Source organism: Equus przewalskii, chromosome 6, assembly GCF_037783145.1.
Source record: "Equus przewalskii isolate Varuska chromosome 6, EquPr2, whole genome shotgun sequence".
NCBI classification, from domain to species: Eukaryota; Metazoa; Chordata; class Mammalia; order Perissodactyla; family Equidae; genus Equus; species Equus przewalskii.
Window position 1 is genome coordinate 70,185,776 of NC_091836.1, and position 21,576 is coordinate 70,207,351.

The window sequence follows — 21,576 nt, forward strand, 5'->3', positions numbered from 1 at the left end:
TAATCACTCTTAGAATAAAGTCTAAAATCTTTCCAAATAGTCTACCTGACTCACGCTGCATTATATGGCTCCTCTCTGTCTGTTCATTCTTATCTTGAACATATCTCCCGCCATCTCTCTGTTTTAGCCATATTGGCCTTTTTTCAAGTAGTCGTAACTCTTCACTGATCTCCATCTTGTTACATACTCCCTCTTCCCCTTTGCCTGGTTAACTCCAGCTTATCCTTTAGGTTTCCACTTCAAGTCACTTTTTCAAAGAAGCCTGTGCTGACTTCCTCAGATTAGTTTAGGTTCCTATTCTTTATACTCTCAGCACCGGGTACTTCCTGCTGCCTTTAATAGAGTTGTAATTTGTCTATCTTAAAATTTCTGTTTTCTATTTGATCTGTAAGTTCCACTAGGATAATGTTCATGGATTTCTTGTTTGTTCCTGTATTCTAAGCACATTACACAGTGCCTGGTAAACGATTTATGCTTTTTACCCTACTTAGTTTCAGAAAGGCATTGAGATTGCTTACGATAATAAATACGTACACATAAAAGAAGATAATTTAAAGGAAAAAAAGAATAAAACAAAACAAAAACCTAACCTAGGAGGAAAAAGGTTTGATATACCCAGTATCTGGGATGAATCTGAAAAGTCAGTGGCTTAAGTTGAGGAAAATGATGACTCAGAAAAAGCCATTGAATTTATCAAGAGCTAATCGATAATTTTTAAAAAGTAATTTCAGTAGAATTTTGGAGAGTCAAGAGGGATTCAGAAGTAGGCAATAGGTATAAATGACATATTTGAAAAGTGAATTTGTGATTTAACCAAATGTGTTTCTGGGTTTTTAAAATATTATTTTAACCCCTCTATTATGGAAAATTTTAAACATACAAAAAAATGCAGAGACTATCATCATGAACCCCCATAGAGTGTTACTCAGCTTCAATAATTGTCAACTCGTGACTTGTTTCATCTATAGCATACATCCGTCCCCCTATCCCGCTCCCCACACCAAAGTGGGTTGAAGCAAATCCCATTTCTCCTCTCATTACAGATATTTTGGTATGACTGCTAAAAGGCAGGACCTTCTTATGTGGGTATAGTTGACCACAGAGGCCTTTATTTGGGGGATACTTTCCATTACATGTTTTTGAGACTGACTTAATATTTCAGGATCTCTAGATCATTGCTATCCAGTTGAACTTCCTGTGATGATGGAACTGTTCTACATTTGTGCTGTTTAATATGGCGATGGCTAGTGCAACTGGAAAACTGATTTCTAAATTTTATTTCATTTTAATTTCAGTATCCTCATGTGGCTAATTGACCCTTTATCTGGCCTTAACCCTTCTCTTAAAACTGAAGAATATTCCTTCAGAAATTTATGCACATGCACTTTAAATTATTGACATAATCAAGGTGAATTAAGTTGATTATAATAGGGAAATAGAGAATATGATGACTCATAGATTTAGATGGATTTTCAGCCGCCTCTGGTCTAGATATTTTGATCTGTAGTATTTAAGGCCGCACAAAATCCACTCAGGTCATTTAGAGCTCTGTCCTTGGTGTCTAGCATAAAGTCCTTCATATAGGTGACCATAAAGAATATTGAATCTATCTGATTATTAGGAAGCTAGATAAATAGGTCTTTCTTCTTTAAGAAGGTGACAGAAGTATCATCATATTGACATTAAGTAAATTGGAAGAAACTAGATGACTACTGAAGTTACTACCCATTTGTAAACCTTTATGTTTGTTTGTCAAGTTGTTTAATATGGAACATTTCTTTCCTTTGGCCAATGAAACTTTCATAGTTAATGTGATATGGGGAAAAGTCCTGGAGCGAGAATTAGGAAAACAACGATGGTCTTTGCTCTGCCACCTTATAAATTAATGTGCTCTGGAAGAGTTCACTTTACCCTCTCTGTGCCTCAGTTTCCTCATAGGTAAAATGAGAAGAATTTCCCAACCCTCCCCCCACTTAGAGTGTGGCCTGCAAAGATAGTCTTCTGTAGGCTTCATCCAGGGACTGACTGTCAGCACCCTCTTATATATTCCTATCTATTTAATACTCATAAAGCTTCCAGAAATTGAAAATAGTTCCTCTTCACAAAGAGACTGAGTACATTTAGTTTTAAATAAAGCATTCCTTTTGTACTTTCAGAATTCTTTAGTTGAAGTTACTTTCCTCTCCAGTACTGCAATAATTACAGTCTTTTATGTAAAACAGTTGAAATAGTTATTTCAACCTGTCTGATTGATATTATTCTAAATACTGTGATAATTTATTATTTTTCAGAATTTTTACCTTTGTACTTTGTTATGGGTTGAGTTGTGTCCTTCCCAAATTCATATCTTGAAGTTTAACATCTAGTACCTCAGATACAATTAATCAGATACAATTAAAGTTGAGGTCATTCTGGGGTGGGATGGCCCCTATACAGTAGGACTGGTGTCCTTATAAAAAGGGGAAATTTGGACACAGATGTACACAGAGAGAATACCGTGTGAAGATGAAGGCAGAGATGAGGGTCATGCTTCTACACACCAAGGATTGCCATCAAAACATCAGAAGCTAGGGAAGAGACTTGGAACAGATTCTTCTTACAGGTCTCGGAAGGAACTAACTGACAACACCTTGATTTTGGATTTGTAGCCCCCAGAATTGTGAGACAATAAATTTCTGTTGTTTAAGCCATTCAGTTTGTGGTACATTTGTTATAGCAGCCCTAGCAAACTAATGCAGTGCTTGATATTCCTTTGCAATCAAATATAAAACTCCATATACACCTCCTGACAACTGTAATGGATAATATATATTTCCTGTCAAACTAATACATTTTTTTAAATAATCAGACTACCTTAATTTTGTGAGTAAATCCATGTTTAGTGGTTTCCTGACATTAGTATATTTGTTTGCATACATAATAATATCAACTGACATTTGATTACTTGTTACCTGTCTGACTTACATTTACTACCTTTCAGCTTAAGTCTTTCTCTTCTTGTTCAGATCTTAAAACTGCAAAGTAACAAGCTATTATCTTTCCTGTAGGATATCATCACAAATCTAAAGACTTTTTTCGGTTGTACTTTTGCCTTCTTGATGAGACTGAACAATTCTCATTTGAATATCACATTTTAATTCCATGATTAAATAAACTTATGTTTTCCCTTGTGCATAAAAAGCATTTTGAAATGATTCTGATAACTCAGTAGCAGAGTCAGTAACACAGTCATTAACACAGCAAATTTTATCAAAGCCATTGAACTTTACTGAAAACTAATTTGTTTCTCACCTTACTCTCTTCTTAACTACAAGTAATATGTGTTAAGAATTTCATCATAGAAACTACAGAAGTCCACTACTGCAGAATACCTGAGAAACACTTAATCTTATCTAACAGATTTAGTTCATATAGCTCAACTTTCCAGAGATTACAGTTTTTTCACTTTTACGGTTTGGTAAACACCTAAGTATCCTGTACATTCTGCACATATTCCACCTATATGAAATTTATCAAGGAAAGGTAGTATAGTTTAGTGCCTTAGTACTGGAGCTCTAGAACCAGACTGCTGAGTTGAAATCCTCGCTTGGCCACTTAGTGTGTATACGATTGGGACAAGTTACTTAATCACTCTGTGCCTCAATTTGCTCATGGGAATAACAGGAGTACCTGTCTCATAGGACTGTTTTAACTTTTCATTTGGAAATAATTTTAAGCCTACAGAAAAGCTACAAAAAGAGTACAGAGAATTCCAGTATACCTTTCACTCAGCTTCCCCTAAAAATATCTTACATAATAGCACTATTATCAAAACTATGAAATTAACAGTGATAGAATGCTATTAACTACAGAACAGAAAGTTTCTCTACCAATTCCCTTTTTCTGTTCCAAGATCCAACCGAGGATCCCACATTGCATTTAGTTTCACGCCTCCTTAGTCTCCTCTCTGTGACATTTCCTCTGTCTGTCTTTGTTTTCATGACCTTGACACTTGAAGAATACTGGTCAGTTGTTTTGTAAAACGATTCCTCAATTTAGATTTGTCTAATGTTTTGTCATTAGATTGAGATCATACATTTTTGGCAAGACAACCATAGAAGTGATGTGCCTTTCCCGGTGCATCGTAACAGGGAGAATATGATGTCATATTAATGTCTTATTCCTAGTAATGTTAACCTTGATTCACTTGGTTATGGTGATCTCTACAGAGTTTCTCTACCATAAAGTTACTGTTTTTCCCTTTGTAAATAATTAGTATCTTAAGGGAGATAGTTTGAGACTATACAAACATCCTGTATCTTCTCAAACTTTTGCCCACTAATTTTAGCATTCATCAAATGGATCTTGCCTGGGTGATTTTATATTTTCCTCATTCCATCTACATTCATTTATTCATTCATTCATTCATTCATTCATTTTGAGGAAGATTAGCCCTGAGCTAACATCTGCTGCCAGTCCTCTTCGTTTTGCTGAGGAAGGCTGGCCCTGAGCTAACATCCATGGCCATCTTCCTCTACTTTATATGTGGGACGCCTACCACAGCATGGCTTGCCAAGCAGTGCCATGTCTGCACCCGGGATCCAAACCCGTGAACCCTGGGCCATCAAAGTGGAATGTGCGCACTTAACCGCTGCACCACTGGGCCAACCGCCCATCTACATTTATTAATTGGAATTCTATAAGGAACAGCAGTCCTTTCTTATTTATTTACTTATGGATTCATGAATATCTTAATTCTGTGGGTAATAAACCCAATATCATCATCATTCTGTTGCTCAAGATTATTGTAACTTTTACTATTGGGCGTCCTTTTAACATGCCTCCACCCTCTGTTAAACACTTCCTTACTTTCTGGCACCACAAGATGCTCAAGGCTCATTTTCTATTTTCCCCGACCCAGCTCTGAAATCAACCACTTCTCCAAGGAGCTCATAGAGTTGGTTCTAAGAATTAAATTAGTTAAGACTGCAAAGTACTTACCATAACAGGGCTTGATATGTAACAAGTAATCAAATGTCAGTTGATATTATTATGTATGTAAACAAATATACTAATGTCAGGAAACTACTAAACATGGATTTACTCACAATTGGGTGTATGCAAATTTGGAGTTGTTTTGTGTTCTTGATGAGTTGAACCTTTTATCATCATCAAGGGCTCCACTTTATTTCTAGTAATACTTTTTGCCCTAAAGTTTATTTTGATGTTAGTATGAGTATTCCATCTTTCTTTGGGCTAATGTTTTCATAGTATTTATATTTTTTTATCTTTTTACTTTCAATGTTGTTATATTCTTAGGTTTCAGATGTGTGTTAGTAGTCATCTGGTTAGGTTTTGTGTTCATCCAGTCTGATTATTTTTAAAATTGGAGTATTAGTACGTTTAGATTTCATATAATTGCTAGAGTATTTGGATTTAAAATAAATCTACCATCTTCTTAATGTGCTTTCTTTTTGTCCTAGATATTTCTTTTGCTCTTCTTGTATTATTTGAATTTATAATCTTTTAAAAATCATTCCATATTCTTTACTAATTGAGAAGTTATACATTTTTTTCCTTTTATTTAGTGATTACTCTAGAAGTTGTGGCATGCAGTCATGGCTTATAAAAGTCTACAGTTAATTGATTCCTTTACCTTTCTGGACAATGCAGGGACCTCAGAAGTCTAACTCTACTTATCCCTTCTCTTGACTTTACTTACTATGTATATTTTAATTGTGTGAGTGTGCGTGTGTGTGTGTATAAAACTTCATAAGATGTTATTGTTTTAAACGTTGCTTATATAGATTTTTTATAAGGAGAACTTTTTACTGCAGTATAACACATAGAAAAGCATACAAATCATAAGTGTACAGCTTGAGTGAGAGAATTTGCTAGTCATATTGACTTGAATATTCCCATCTTTATGAAAGTTAATTCTTTGTGTAAATTAGGCCTTCTGGTTTTTGGGTTTTTTATTTTTTGAGGAAGATTAGCCCTGAGCTGACATCTGTGCCCATCTTCCTCTACTTTTTATATGTGGGACAACTGCCACAGCATGGCTTGACAAGTGGTGCCATGTCCACACCCGGGATCCGAACTGGCGAACCCCAGGCCACCGAAGCAGAATGTGCGCACTTAACCGCTGCGCCACTGGACCGGCCCCTGGCCTTCTGGTTTTAAAACCTCAGTTTCCTGAGCATTATTATAAGTATGTTCTCTGAGCTATATCTACTTTCATTTTTCCAAGAATGCAAGGTGGTTGTCTGCCAGATTCTGGACTACATTAGTAGTGAATGCTGTCTACTTGGTGAAGTTTCCTTTCATTCATTAATTCATTCAGTGCCAGGCAGGGACTGACACTACGAGTATAGCCATGTACAAGATAGATGAGATTGCTCTTCTGCAGCTTATTATTTGTAAGTTGGGAGAGAGAAACTAGTAAATAAATGCACGAACAACATAATTTGAGGTAAGTGTTTCTTATATTGCCAGTTTTTCTTATTTTTCCCCCTAAGAAAAAGTGGATTGTGCTTTTCCTTATGTTAAATTTCTACCCTTAGACTTAAAGTTTCTGAATAAAGTTAATGCTGGTAAAGTGATTCTTACACTAGTACTTATATTGAATTTTCCTCTGGACTGTTCTTTGAGGGTGCAGATTATTTTCAATTTGCCTTTTTATCCTTAAATACATTCATAGATGGATGTTGACTTTCTCGTAGGAATAAAATCAAAGCCCTGCTGCCATCTAAAATACTTGCAGAAAAATACAATCCTAGGCTGAAAGTAATTTTGAAAGGTAATTTAGCTTTTGTTTCCTTTGGGCAGAATCATATCTGATATTGAATTTATAAGTTCATAATGTAACCAGGAAAGAAAAGTTCCACAAAATTAGGTTACATGAGCAAAATCTCAGAGGCTCCAAGGTACATGTTATGCCTGGAGGATAACTAATAGCTTTCCCTCATTGTCAGATGAAGTTTGTGTTTGGCAAGGGTAGGGGATGAGGCTAGAGGGCTAGGCTGCTTGAATCCTTGAATGCCTGCTAAGAATTTTTGACTTTCACCTTATGGAATGTATGGAGCCTTGGAATGTTTTAAATTGAGGAAAGATACCTCTGGTAGTATGGAGGCTGGACACTTTGCACAGTGCTTTCTTCTCTTGTTCACTGTCTTATATGTGTGTGTGTGTTGTCTCTTCAGTGGATTGTAAAATCTTTTGCAGTCAGGGCCTTTTTCTTATTTGTTTCTCATTCTCTTCCCTCAACCTCCTTGTTCCCTAGCACTTAGTACTTTTGGAAAGAAGTGAAAAATAAATAGTAGCCATTAAAGCATTAAAATACTTGTTTACTTTTTATTTATCTTTGGTAAGAGTAGCCATGTGTCTTTACCTTTATGTGAGTATCTTTCTTGTCTTCATCTCTTAGGCAGGTAAATATTTTTTTGTTTTTGCTTTGGATGTCTCCATTTCATCATCCTGGAAACTCATACTATAGGTCTAATGCCTTTAACATAATTAGTATAGTAGAGAAATAAAGCACCTTTATTAAAAACAGCTTTTGAGCCATAGATGTGAAATTGCTTATTTCAACAAATATTCTATACAACCAAACTCATCCTTCCTATTTTTGAATATGATTGTAAAGGGGAGTTGTAGTTCTCTTTTTTTTTTTTTAACTTTAGGAGAAACAAAATCTTTATTCAATTTAGGTCTTTAGAGAAAGGCTGCTAGATTTATTGATCTTTAATGTTGATTAGGTTAGCCACATCAAAGTAGCGTTAGCATGGTTTAATAGATTTTCTGTTTTGCTTTAGAATTGCATCACCTAGGTGAGATATCTTGGATGTGATACTGCATTGAATTTTGCTTGCATCTGAGCTTTTCTGCTCTGGTCCCTAGATACCTTTTTCAGCTGTCTTTGTTATCATGATGGAATATAGGTAGTGTGTTTTTTTTACTTAGCTCTTTTACTAAAATCATAGCATCTGATTTGAGTTACTGTTATTTTCATAGCACATTAATCTTTTATAGTGGCTTATTTTTGTGGGAAAAAGAAAATATAAATATCTAGTTGGTTTGTTTTAGTGTTATCTGACCAATATAAATAAATAAGCATTATGAAGCAGTTCATAAATTTTCGTATAGTCATGCACCACATAAATAATGTTTCAGTCAGTGATGGACCTCTCATACAACAGTGGTCTCATAAGATTAGTACCCAGGTAGCCTAGGTGTGTAATAGGCTATACCATCTAGGTTTGTGTAAGTGCATGCTGTGATGTTTGCACAATGACAAAATTGCCTGATGATGTATTTCTCAAAACATATCCCCATCGTTAAGTGGCATGTGACTGTATTAAATATCTTCCTTAATTTCTCTCAGTGGTGTTTTTCAATTTTCGTTGTGGAGTTCTTGCACATTTCTTGTTAGGTACTTAGGTATCTTGTTTTTTGGGGTTTTTTTTTTAGGAAGATTAGCCCTGAGCTAACATCCGTGCCCATCTTCTTCTCCTTTATATGTGGGACACCTGCCATAGCGTGGCTTCATAAGTGATGCGTAGGTCCACACCTGGGATCCGAACCAGTGAACTCCAGGCCACTGAAGCAGAACACATGAACCTAACTGCTGTGCCACTAGGCCAGCCCCAATATTTTGCTTTTGATACTGTTATAAACAGTATTTTTTTTAAATTTCAGTTTCCAGTTGTTGCTAGTATATAGAATTACAGTTGATTTTTGTATATTGAGTTTTTATTCAAAGGCCTTACTAAACTTACTCATTAATTCAAAAATTTCGTGGATTCTTTTGCATCTTTGGTCATGAGTGATATTGACCTATAATTTTCCCTTTTTATAATTTTGTCAGATTTTTTAAAAAATCAGTTATACATGCAAGATTGATTCGACATTTGAAAGTTAGTCATTCTAATTCACTGCATTAACAGAAAGGAGGAAAACCATATAATCATTTTAATAGATGCAAGAAAGGCGTTTCGCAAAATTCAAAACCTGTTTGTAGTTAGCTCTAAACTTTTAATTAAGAATAGAAGTGAACATTCTAAATCTGATAAAGGATATTTACCAGCAACCTCCCCTCTCCCAAATTACAAAGTAACATCATACTTGATGAAATAATGACCTCTTTTCCTTTGAGTTTGGGAAATAGACTGTAATGTCCATAGGGATATTTTAAAGCCAGTCCCAGAAATCTTATTCTATCAGTAACTATTTTAGCAATTAGCCTATAAAACAATGGAAGAGAAAATATCCGAGTGCATAGTCTTTAGCAAGTTGTTTCGTAAAACTTTTATTTCAGTTATGTAATTATGTACTGAGTTGGAATTTAAAATGTATTTCTCACTGTGGTGGTATAGTCAGAACACCTAGGAGACCACTGTCCTAGCGGTTGAGTCTTTTAGAAGTTTAAATACTGGTCACTTGAAACTTCACTTAAAACCTTTGTGATGTTTTATTAAGGGACAGATTATTTTTCTTTATTAGTTTTATTGAGGATTAATTTACAGACAATGAACTGAATCTAGTTAAAGTGTACAATTCAGTGAGTTTTGACAGTGTAATCATCACCACAAAATAAGGAATATTTCTATCATCCCTAAAAGATTCCTCTCTTTGCCTACTACCCCAGGAAACCACTTACCTGCCTTTTTTATTTGCTTTATTTTGTTTAAGGGTATATGAATATTGAATAAAACTTTTTAAATAAGCTTTTTTGGAATAATTGTAGATTTGTGGGAAAACTGAGAAGATAGTAGAGAGAGTTCCTATAAACCCATACCCGTTTTTCTCCTACTATTGACGTCTTTTATTAATATGGTACATTTTTCGTAGTTAATGAACTAGTATTATACATTATTAAGTAAAATCCATACTTTATTCAGGTTTTCTTAGCTTTATCTAATGTTCTTTCTCTGTTCCAGGATCCTCTCAGATATCATATTACATTTAGTTGTCCTGTCTCCTTAGGTTCTCCTTGGCTGTGACAGGTTCTCACACTTTCAATCTTAATGACCTTGAGAGTTTGAGGAGTGCTGGTCAAGTATTTGGTAGAATGCTCATCTACTGGAATTTGTCTGATGTTTTTTCTCATGGTTAGACCCAGGTTATGGGTTTTTGGAACTCATCTGCTCTTCATAAGGAAGAATATCTTAAAAAGTGGAGTAGCCTTACTTCGTAAGGATACAGTGGCTCTTGAGTGACTGTGAAATCGAAAACATGATCCTCAAAAACTATTTGTGCAGTGTCTGGCATAGTATAAATAACAAAGTGAAAAAAGCCCTGGACTAAGCATAAATGCCCTTTTTTACTATGTATTCAAAGGACTTTTTGATTTTTGCTTGCTTCTTAGAGACCCCTCATTAAAGTTTTTAAACTTTTTGTAAACAAAATAAAGACATTTTACTTAAACTTTACTAAGTTCGTCTTAAATACTTCTATAAAATAAAATTTAGGCCTTAGATCTTATTACACTTTTAGAGGCGAACTCCCAGAATTAGGATATAATCTTTGATTCTGGATGCTACTTTCATCAATGAAGAGAGTATTTTTAAAAGCATTGTCAGGGGCTGGCCTGGTGGCGTAATGATGAAGTTGGCATGCTCTGCTCCAATGGCCCACATTTTGGAGGTTCAAATCCTAGGTGCAGACTTAGTACCGCTCATCAAGCCACACTGTGGTGGCATCCCACATAAAATAGAGGAAGATTGGCATGGATGTCAGTTCAGTGACAGTCTTCCTCACACACACAAAAAAAGTCAATTTAAGGGGTCAGGCCTGTGACATAGCAGTTAAGTTCTCACATTCCACTTTGGTGGCCCGAGGTTCGCTGGTTTGGATCCAGGGTGCAAGACATGGCACCGCTTGTCAAGCCATGCTGTGGCAGGCGTCCCACACATAAAAAGTAGAAGATGGGCATGGATGTTAGCTCAGGGCCAGTCTTCCTCAGCAAAAAGAGGAGGATTGGCTGCAGATATTAGCTCAGGGCTAATCTTCCTCAAAAAAAAAAAAAGTCAATTTAAATAAGGGTTGGCAATAGGGAAAAAAGCCACCTTGAGATTTCTCTGAAGTCTTCTTTCCTACTGTATCACTTAGAAAATTTCACTTGTTCAGATTAACTGTTGCATTAATCCCATCCCATTGCTACTTTTCTCTATTATTAACAAAGTTAAAGCTTTTCCTTAAACAAAAGTTGGCAGAAAAGAATACCATATGACCCAGCTATCCCTCTACTGGGTATATATCCACAGAACTTGAAATGAACAATAAAAAGAAACTTATGCACCCCTATGTTCATTGCAGCATTATTCACAATAGCCAAGATGTGGAAGCAACCCAAGTACCCATCGACTGATGATTGGATAAGGAAGATGTGGTATATATACACAATGGAATACTACTCAGACATAAAAAAGACAAAATTGTCCCATTTGCAGCCACATGGATGGACCTCGAGGGTATTATGTTAAGCGAAATAAACCAGACAGAGAAAGACAAACACCATATAATTTCACTTATTTGTGGAACATAAACAAACTTACGGACAAAGAGAACAGTTTAGTGGTTACCAGGGGAGTGAGGGGTGGGCACAAGGGGTGAAGGGGCACATTTATATGGTGTCTGACAAATAATAATGTACAACTGAAATTTCACAATGTTATAAACTATTATGACTACAATTTTTTAAAAAGTTTGTTGACAAAAAAAGGTAGAAAAGAATTAGATTGCTACTTCCTTAATTTGGAAAGGTGTAAGGATTAGGATGAAAGCATGTTATTACCTAAAATTCCTTCTGATATTAACAACAGCATCATTATTGTGAAGATGTTTGCTGAGAATAAAATGTCGATTTCGTATTGGGAAAATTGTTTAAGGTTTTAAAATATATTTGTAGCTCATTTTCTTACAGTATTCTTGAGATGCTAGTGTGGAAGAAAAGATGAGAATTATCTGTTTTATGGCCCTTTTGGGTAGGGGGGTAGGGTTGAGGAAATAGCGATTTGGTCTTACAGGGATAGAGATGTTTATTCAACAGCCTAGAGACTTTTGTCTGTTTCTATGCTTTGTTCTGTCCCATTGATCTGTTTATCTGTCTGTAAATCAGTATCGTGCTGTCTGGATTACTGTAGTTTTATGGTACAATTTGACATTGAATACTATAGGTTCTGCAGAATTGTTCACTGTTTTCAAGATTGTTTTAACTGTTCTAGATCCTTTTCATTTCCATTTAAACTTTAGAATTGCTTTGTCAATTGCTATTTTTTAAAAGGCTATTGGGATTATGATTGAGATTGTTTTGAATGTATAATTTGGAGAAAATTGACATCTTAGTATAGATTCTTATATGGTATATCTTTGTATTTATTTAAATTTTATTGATGTTCCCTCAGCAGAGTGTTTTGTTTTCAATGTTGCGGCCTTAACACATCTTGTTAAATTTATTCCTAATTATTGTTATTTTTTTTGATGTTACTATATATGAAGTTTAAAAATTTTTGGTTTTCTCTTTGCTTCTGATATTTAGAAATGCAATTGATTTTTGTATATCGACCTTCTGTACTGAGACCTTGCCAAATTTACTGGTTCTAGTAGATTTTAAAAATTAATCTTTTGGGATTCTTCTACATAAGCAATCTTGTCATCAGTGAATGAGAACAGTATTAATTTGTATGCCTTTTCTTTTTCTTAGCATCATTGCACTGGCTAAGACTGCCAGTAATATGCTGAATAGAAGTGGTAGGATTGGACATCCTTGCCTTTTTCTTATTCTTTGGAGGAAAGCATTTGGAGTTTACTGTTACATTTAAAAAAATTATTATCATTATTATTATCATTATTTATGCTTTTTGGTGAGGAAGATTAACCCTGAGCTAACATCTGTTGCCAATCTTCCTCTTTTTATTTTTCCTCCCCAAAGCCCCAGTACATAGCTGTATATGGTAATTGTAAGTCATTCTAGTTCTTCTATGTGGGATGCCACCACAGCATGGCTTGATGAGTAGTGTGTAGGTCTGTGCCCAGGATCTGGACCGGTGAACCCTGGGCCGCCAAAGCAGAGCATGCAAACTTTACCACTTGGCCACAGGCTGGACCCTGCCATTACATTTGATATTAGCTGTAGGTTCTTTTGTAAATGCTGTTTATTTGATTGACGCAGCTTTCTTCCATTCCTGGCTTGCTAGTTTGCTTGGACGTTTCATCATGAATCAACATTGAATTTTGTCATATACTTCATCTGTATTTATTGAGATGATCTTATAGGTTTTCTTCTTTATTCTGTTAATATTCTTGATTACATTCATTGATTTGTTTTGTATGATTAACCTTTTATTATTCCTGGGATAATCCCTACCTACTTATGAGGTGTCTTTTTTTTATATATGGGTGGATTTGATCTGCTATTATTTTGTTAAGGAATTTTGAGTCTGTGTTGATGAGAGACATTGGTCCATAATTTTCCCTTTTTTGTCTTTGTCAGGTTTTTATATTAGAGTTATGCTGGTCTCATGTCATAAGTTAGAAAGTGTTCTTTCTCTTTTTTTTCTAAAAGAGTTTATGTAAGATTGGTCTTAGTCCCTTACATGTTTAATTGGAATTCAGTAGGGAAACCATGTAAGGAGTTTTCTTTGTTGGAATACTTTTATGTCCTTCTATTTTAAATTTCTTTATTTCTAAAGTGTGTCTCTTATGGATAGCAAATATTTGTGTCTTGTTTTCTTATCCAGCCTGACAATCTTTGTCTTTTAATTGGAGTTTTAAAATCTACTTTTCATATACTTTGCATGTTGATAGGACTGGATTTGGGTCTGTCATTTTGCTCTTTGTTTTTTGTCTCATTTGATTTTTGTTCTTACTTTACTATTCCATTTTGATTCCTTTATTGACTCATTAGCTGTTCCTTTTTGCATGTATTTTTAGTGGTTGTGCTAGGGTTTACAATATGCATCATTAACCTCTCACAGTCTGTACTGTACTATTCACCAAACTATAGAAACCTTGCAATAGTATAATTGTTTTTATTTACTCCTGTCCATTGTGTTATAGTTGTCATATATTACATCTATGTATGTTATAAACTTTATAATACATTACAATTTTTACTTTAAATACATCTTTTAAGTGAATTAAAAGAAAAACACATAATCTTCTGTGTTTATCCACATCTTTACCACCTACTTTATGATGTCCTTTCCCTTCAGCCTGAACAAATTCCTTAAGCTGTTTTGTAGTACAGATCTCCTGTCAAGGAATTCTCTCAATTTGTTTATCTGCAAGGATCTTTATTTAACCTTCACTTTTGAAAGGTTGTTTCATGGGATATAGTATTTTGGGGTTGAAAATTTTTTATTCTTTCAGAAATTTAAGCATATAACTCCATTGTCTTCTGCTCTCATTTTCTCTTGGAGAAGTTAGTGAAAATTTGTACTCATTCTCCCCCTTGCCTCCTCCCCAATTTACCCCCATGTGTAATGTGTTTTCCTCTGGCTGTTTTCAAGGTTTTTTTCTTTATCCTTGGATTTTAGTAGTTTGCCAAAGTATGATTTTCTTTGTATTTATCTTGCTTGGAGTTCATTGAGTTTCTTGGATCTGAAAGTTCTTGTCTTTTACTATATTTGAGAAGTTTTCAGCTATTATTTCTACAAATATTTTCCCCTATTTTCTTCTCTCTTACCTCCCAGGAACTTCAGTAAACATGTTAGACTAGTTGATCTGCATTCAGCTTCAGTTATTCTTTCCTCTGCCGTTTCCATCTGCTGTTAATTCTAAACAGTCACTTTTTCTTATCAGTTATTGTAATTACCTGCAGCTTACATTTGGTTATTTTTTCTCATTTCTATTTCTCTGTGGAGATTTTTCTTCTCTTCATTTCTTATGTGTATATCTTCCTTTAAATGCTAGAATATATCTATGATAGCTGCTTTAAATCCTGTTTGCTAACTGCAACATCTGTGTCATCTTAGAGCCTGTTTTTTTACTTCTTTTTTGAGTATGAATTATCTTTTTTTAAATTCTTTGCATGTCTACTATTTTTTTTATTGGATACTGGACATGGTGAAGACTGTGTATACAGAGGCTCTGGAATTTGTTGTTCTTCCAAAGAGTTGTTTTTGCCTTAGAAGGCAGTTACCTTGGCTGGATTCAAACTCTAAATTCTCCTGTTTTGAACAGCAACATCCAGCAGCTACTTTCTCACTGGGAAACATGAAGTCTCCCTATCAAGTCCTCATAGGTAGTTTAGGAAGTCAGCCAAGGATTTGGACGTTTTAAATGCAGATTTTGTAGTTCACTCTCTTTGCAAGCTCCCTCCCTTCCAGGATTGCCCTCTCAGTCTTTCTCACTGTTCTGTGACCCCTGAACTTTGTCCTTTCTGACTTTTCAAGTCAATTAGTTTGGAGGCTTCTGCTGCCAGGAACACACAGATTGGGTAGTGTTTCAGGCAAAAAGTTACAGACTGGAAAATCTCATTCATTGCTGTTTTTCTTTCAACGATATGCCCTCTTTCATTTTCTATTTTCTTCTGGTCTGTGTTCAGGTTCTTTAAAACCTAGAGACTAGGTAGGTAGTGCAGCATAGCTCTTCTGCCATTATGACCATGTTACTTTTTTTCTTTAATAGCAAAAGAAAGTATATTGGGAAGAACATGCTCTTTGGTTAGAAATGGAATAGAATCATATTTTAGCAGAGAACAAATGGATTAACCTTGGGAAATTTACTAAACTTCTGAGCTTGTTACCTTTTCTTGGAAAATGGAAATAAAGTTTCCTCCTTGTAAAATTAATGTCAAAATTACCATTGTCCTATAAAATACCCAGTATAGGATCTAAGGCAGGCACTAAAAAAAAAAAGCTTACATTTTTTTTACATTATTGTATATGGAGGCAAACCTATTACCTTGGCCTTACAAGTCATAGAGACTTAATATGTAGTCCTTGTATTGAACAGAGGTTATTCTCATTGGACATCTTTAAAAATATAAAGTATATTATTTATTGTGTTTTGTAGTACAAGTATTTATAATGAAATCTGTTTGTTTCATTAAAAATAAGATTTACTTTGAATACCCTGGATGTGTATTTTTTACCGTCTGAAAAAGTACTGGATATCAATGCAACAAACGTGTGTTGTTTGCTTGGTATTATGTGCCAACCATTGTGTTAAGCTCTGATGATGTAGAGTAAACCAGACCAATATGGAGCTTCTAATCTGTTAGGGAAAACAGACACTAAGCAAATCATTATAAGTTTGCATACCATTCTACAGGAGGTTTTGGGGTAAACAAGAACAATAAATTTACAAGGACCCTGTATTGAAGAATCATATTTAAAATGCTTAATAATGAATTTTTAATCCTTTAAATAAAAACTGTTTTAACAAACAAGCTATTTTGTATTTCTTCATTATATATTTTATATGATCCTTTGCTTTTCTCCACCACTGTTTTTTCCCTCTGTAAAATGTATCATGCCTTTTATCTCTTCAGTTTTTTAGATTTAATTTTTACAGATTCTGATCACTGTTAAATAATAGTAGTATATATATTATTCCTGACTTTACTATGAATGGGCTAGAGTTTTGCCTTTAAGTACATATTCTTATTATACCAAAGTTTTAACAGTTATATATGGGTGATAAGATATACATAATTTTTTAATCTTTTCTGTACTGCCTGCTTTACAACATGAGTTTTGCTCTTTAATGTAAAGGGCAGGGGGGCACTTTTCAAAACAAAATAAAAGCTATATGTACTGTTTATTAGTGAAGAAGTGCATAGGTCAGCTCATTGCTCTGTAAAGAGGCTTCTTCCCAGACATCAATTTGCTTTTGACTGGGGTCTAGGGAAATTAGATATAGCTCTTCTCTTCAGCCTATTTTAAGCTATCTGGAATAAGACATTTGGGAGTAGGTGATTTTGTGGGATTCTTCCCTCTTTGGCCCAGTTTTTACCTCAGGTTTTCATATCGCATATGATTGGAGGGTATAATGTAGAGGCCAGGATGAGGTCTCTAAAAATTGAATTGAAATCAAAAGTTACTTTAAGTTCATACTAAAATATGAATGACTAGATATCGTTTTTTCTTCCCCAAAGTGTTTACATTTTGGGGAGCATTTGAGATGTTTCTTTACCCAGTTCTTTTCTATTTGATATAAATACAGTTTCTTATATTCATTTAGTATTTATTGAGTCTGCACCAAGCTGCTGGAGAAATAGGAAAATTAGATATGGTTCTTGCCCTTGGAGAGCGTGCCCATTGGTAAAGATATTGCCAGTATTCTACTGTTTTTGATCTAGTGGCACTTTTTTTTTTTTTAAAGATTTTATTTTTCTCCTTTTTCTCCCCAAAGCCCCCCGGTACATAGTTGTATATTTCGTTGTGGGTCCTTCTAGTTGTGGCACGTGGGACGCTGCCTCAGCGTGGTCTGATGAGCAGTGCCATGTCCGCGCCCAGGATTCGAACCAACGAAACACCGGGCCGCCTGCAGCGGAGCGCGCAAACCCAACCACTCGGCCACGGGGCCAGCCCTGATCTAGTGGCACTTTTATATGGATTAACCTAACAATGCCAATACAAAAGTAGTATTATAGGGGCCAGCCCCATGGCCCAGTGGTTAAGTTCGTGGGCTCCGCTTCAGCGGCCCAGGGTTTCTCTGGTTCGGATCCTGGGTGCAGACATGGCACCACTCATCAGGCCTTGCTGAGGCAGCGTCCCACATAGCACAACCAGAGGGACCTACAACTAGAATATACAACTATGTACTGCGGGGCTTTGGGGAGAAGAAAGAGAAAAAAAAGAAGGTTGGCAACAGATGTTAGCTCAGGTACCAATCTTTTTGTAAAAAAAAGTGTTGTAAATCTTTGGGATATGCCCTGCTAGAGAAGTAGAGAGGTCTGATCCTGAGATAAGTTTCAAAACAGTTTTCCATGTCACTTCTTTCTCACTCTTAAACAGTCTAGTTCTTAACAGCCCTCGTGCTCCTCATAGGACTCTATCTTTAGTCTGTACTTCCAGGGGTTATGTTTTGATTCACTGAATGAAGTAGACCTGGACCTCAGTTTCCTGGCCAGGAAGTTAACTATAATTTCTTCACAGTCTAATTCTAGTTCTTTTTGTTAGGGCCCAAATAAATATCTGCCTGACCTTTTGTGAATTAGAGATGTCAACATAATTGATTGTTTTCCTCCATCTTTTCTCTTCATTTTCCTCAGCTCTTCAGTAAATAAATACTCTTTACCCGTGCTCTTAATTTGAGAGGTGATCTGTTATTAGAAAAAGGTATTTCAATAAAGTCGGGGCTATTTTCTTTTTAATTATTGTTAGTAGAACCATTTCAGTTATTTCCCATTGAATTTAATTGCAGTTCTCTGTAGAAGAATTGCTTGAGAACCCAGTGTAATGTGTTAAGTGAATCTTTTTTCCTTTTATTTCAGTTGGAAAGACATCTTTGATCACCAGATTCATGTATGACAGTTTCGACAACACCTATCAGGTATTTTGCTTCTGCCAACTTACTAGTTGTCTCTATTTGTGTTACAAGTAATATTCAAGGTCTTTTTAAAAATTCATTTATTTACGTGCAGTCATGGATATAAAAGCACTTTCTGTAATCTGTAAAATGCTTATAAATACAGAGTATAATGGATTTTGCTTATAGTCCTCAACTTTTTCATTTGATTTCTTTGTCTCCTCTTCCAAAGTCTATTGAAAGATTATCTCTGATACCAACTGAGATAGAAGTTGATCTGATTGTAGATATTCTGTTACAGAGATTTTGTCCAAGTATAGGATTCCGTGCCATTCTGACCTACACTTAAAGTCAAGAATAAATGAATAATGTAATTAGACATCATTGACAGAAGGAGATTTGGGAAATTCACAAATATGTGGAAGTTAAACAGCATATTCCTAAATAACTGATGGGTCAAAGACAAAATCACAAAGGAAATTAGAAAATACTTTGAGACAAACAAAGAAGAAAATACAACGTACCAAAACTTACAGCTAAAGCAGTACTATAAGAAAAAGAAGAAATACATCAATAATTTAACCTTCTACCTTAAGAAACTAGAAAAAGAAAAGCAAACTAAACCTAAAGCAAGGAGAAAGAAGAAACTTTCAAAATGTAGATTTTATTATTCAGGTATGGTGAGGCCAACAGATCAGGAGATGATTGCCATTAAAGATAGTTTGTTACACTCACAGATCGCAAGAGGAGGGGGACACTCCATGCCATGGAAGGGAGGCATATGGGGAAGCACTGGTGTTGGTCAGGAGTCAGGGAGCGGGAGACGGGAAACAAGGGCAAGAACCTTTATTGTGGTTGCTGTGGGCAGGCTGGGTGAGACCAGGTAAGCAGATTTAAGATTCCCTAGTTTGAATGATTTCAACAGTCTCTGGAGTGTGGGTCCGTTACTGGCTGTCTGGTACCTGATCCTGGTATGATTAGGGCAAGGGAATAGTGTCCCTGAATGTGATAGAGAAGGTAGTTGGGGTATGGGCTGTGGATTGGTTGGTTTGCATATGAAAGATGCTCTCACAGACAAGTTTACTATATCTCTAAGAACTGGCAAACCCAGGAAGGGCCAGTCACTCCAGTGCCAGCAAGGCCCCAGGTGTCAAAGCAACAAAAATAGAGACAATAAAGACATGCTTAATTCAGAAGCAGATAAAGATTAGAGCAGAAATATATGAAAGAGAGAATAAAAAAACAGTAGAAAAATTCAATGAAACCAAAAGTGGTCCTTAGAAAAGATCAACAAAATTGACAAACCTTTAGCTAGACTAGCAAGAAAAAGAGAGAGAAGACTCAAATTACTAAAATCATGAGTGAAAGAAAGGACATTACTACCAACTATACAGAGATAAAAAGAATTATAAGGGAATACTCTGAACAATTACATGTCAACAAATTAGATAATCTAGATGAAATGGACAAATTGCAAGAAAGATACAAACTACTGAAACTAACTCAAAAAGAAATAGAAACTTTGAATGTACTTGTAAGTAGAGAGAGAGAATTAGTGATCAAGAAACTTTCCACAAAGAAAATCCCAGGACTACATGGCTTCACTGGTCAGTTCTATGAAATGTTTTAAAGAACAGCATCGGTATCATTGACTTAGAAAAAATAAACGAGAAGGGAACACTTCTCAACTCATTCTGTGAGGTCAGTATTAGTCTGATACTCAAACCAGACAAAAACATCACTATTAAAACTACAGGCTAATATCTTATGAATATAAACACAACAGTCTTTGGCAAAATACTATCAAACTGAAGTCAGCAACGTGCAGAAAGGATTATATACCATTTACAACTGAGATTGGTAGGTTGGTACCAGGATTGCAAGGTTGGTCCAACATACAGAAAGTAATGTAATACTTAGTACATATTAATGTAATATGAGTAGAATAAAGGACAAAATCACATGATCGTTTCAATAGACACAGAAAAAGCATTTGACAAAATCCAGTAGCTTTTCATGATAAAAACACTCAACAAACTAGGAATACAAGGAAACTTCCTAAACACGATAAAGGGCATCTATGAAAAACCGACAGCTAACATACTTAATGTTAAAAGTCTGAATTGAATGTTTTCTCTTTAAGATCAGGAAAAAGACAAGGATGTCTGCTCTCAGTTATATATCTTATTTATATGTATCTTAGTTTAAATTGCTTTTTTGTAAAACAAAAAGAAAAAAGAAATTAGTAATCTTAAAACCAAGTACTTTCACTGAGGCTGTAAGCATATTGTAAATCTTTTCTGTATTAACTTTTGAAATGTTCTTGTTAAAATAAAAAAATAAAAAGACCCATTTAATCTAATTATTTATTGGGGTCCAGCCCTGTGGCCGAGTGGTTAAGGTCATACGCTCTGCTTCGGCGGCCCAGGGTTTTGCCGGTTCAGATCCTGGGTACAGACATGGCACCACTCATCAGGCCATGCTGATATGGCGTCCCACACAGCACAGCCAGAGGCACTCAACTAGAATATACAACTGAGCGGTTGATGAGCGGTGCCATGTCTGCGCCCAGGATTCAAACTGGCGAAACCCTGGGCTGCTGAAGCAGAGCGTGTGAACTTCACCACTCAGCCACAGGGCCGGCTCCTCCTTTCGCTCTTATCACTTAGGAAATTACAGGGATTTTAGGCCAGGAGACTGGGATGAAAATCAAAATTTATGTTTCTTATTATATGACAGTATCACACCAGTGAACCCCCATTGGTAAATGCAGTGGTCCTTTCTCAGTCCTCATCTTACGTGACCTGTTAGCAGCATTTAACATAGTTTAACACAACGTCTTAAAACCTTTCACTTGGCTTTCAGGATACCACACTTGACTCATTTTTCTCCTACCTTTCTGTGTTTTCTTTCTCAGTTTATTTTGTTAGTTCTTCCTGTTTCTCCCGTCTATAAATGTTGGTTGCTTCAGGCATCTGTCTTGGGTCTACATTCACTCCCTAGTAGTCTTATACAAAGTCTCATGGCTTTAAATGCTATGTATAATGATTCTCAAATTTATATATTTAGTCTGGACCTCTTTCTTCCCAATTCCAGATCCGTATATTCAACTGCCTACCT

The 21,576-nt window shown here is 35.5% G+C and overlaps 1 protein-coding gene across 4 annotated transcripts in view; it reads left to right on the forward strand.

The window, feature by feature from the left end:
* RAB6A (RAB6A, member RAS oncogene family) overlaps window positions 1-21,576 on the forward strand; it is an 82,909-nt gene that overhangs the window by 10,564 nt on the left and 50,769 nt on the right. For all 4 annotated transcript variants that reach the window (XM_070625926.1, XM_070625927.1, XM_070625929.1 and 1 more), the window contains exon 2: window positions 18,422-18,480. In XM_070625926.1, coding sequence (XP_070482027.1) covers window positions 18,422-18,480 — 59 coding nt within the window. The remainder of the gene's footprint in view (window positions 1-18,421; window positions 18,481-21,576) is intronic.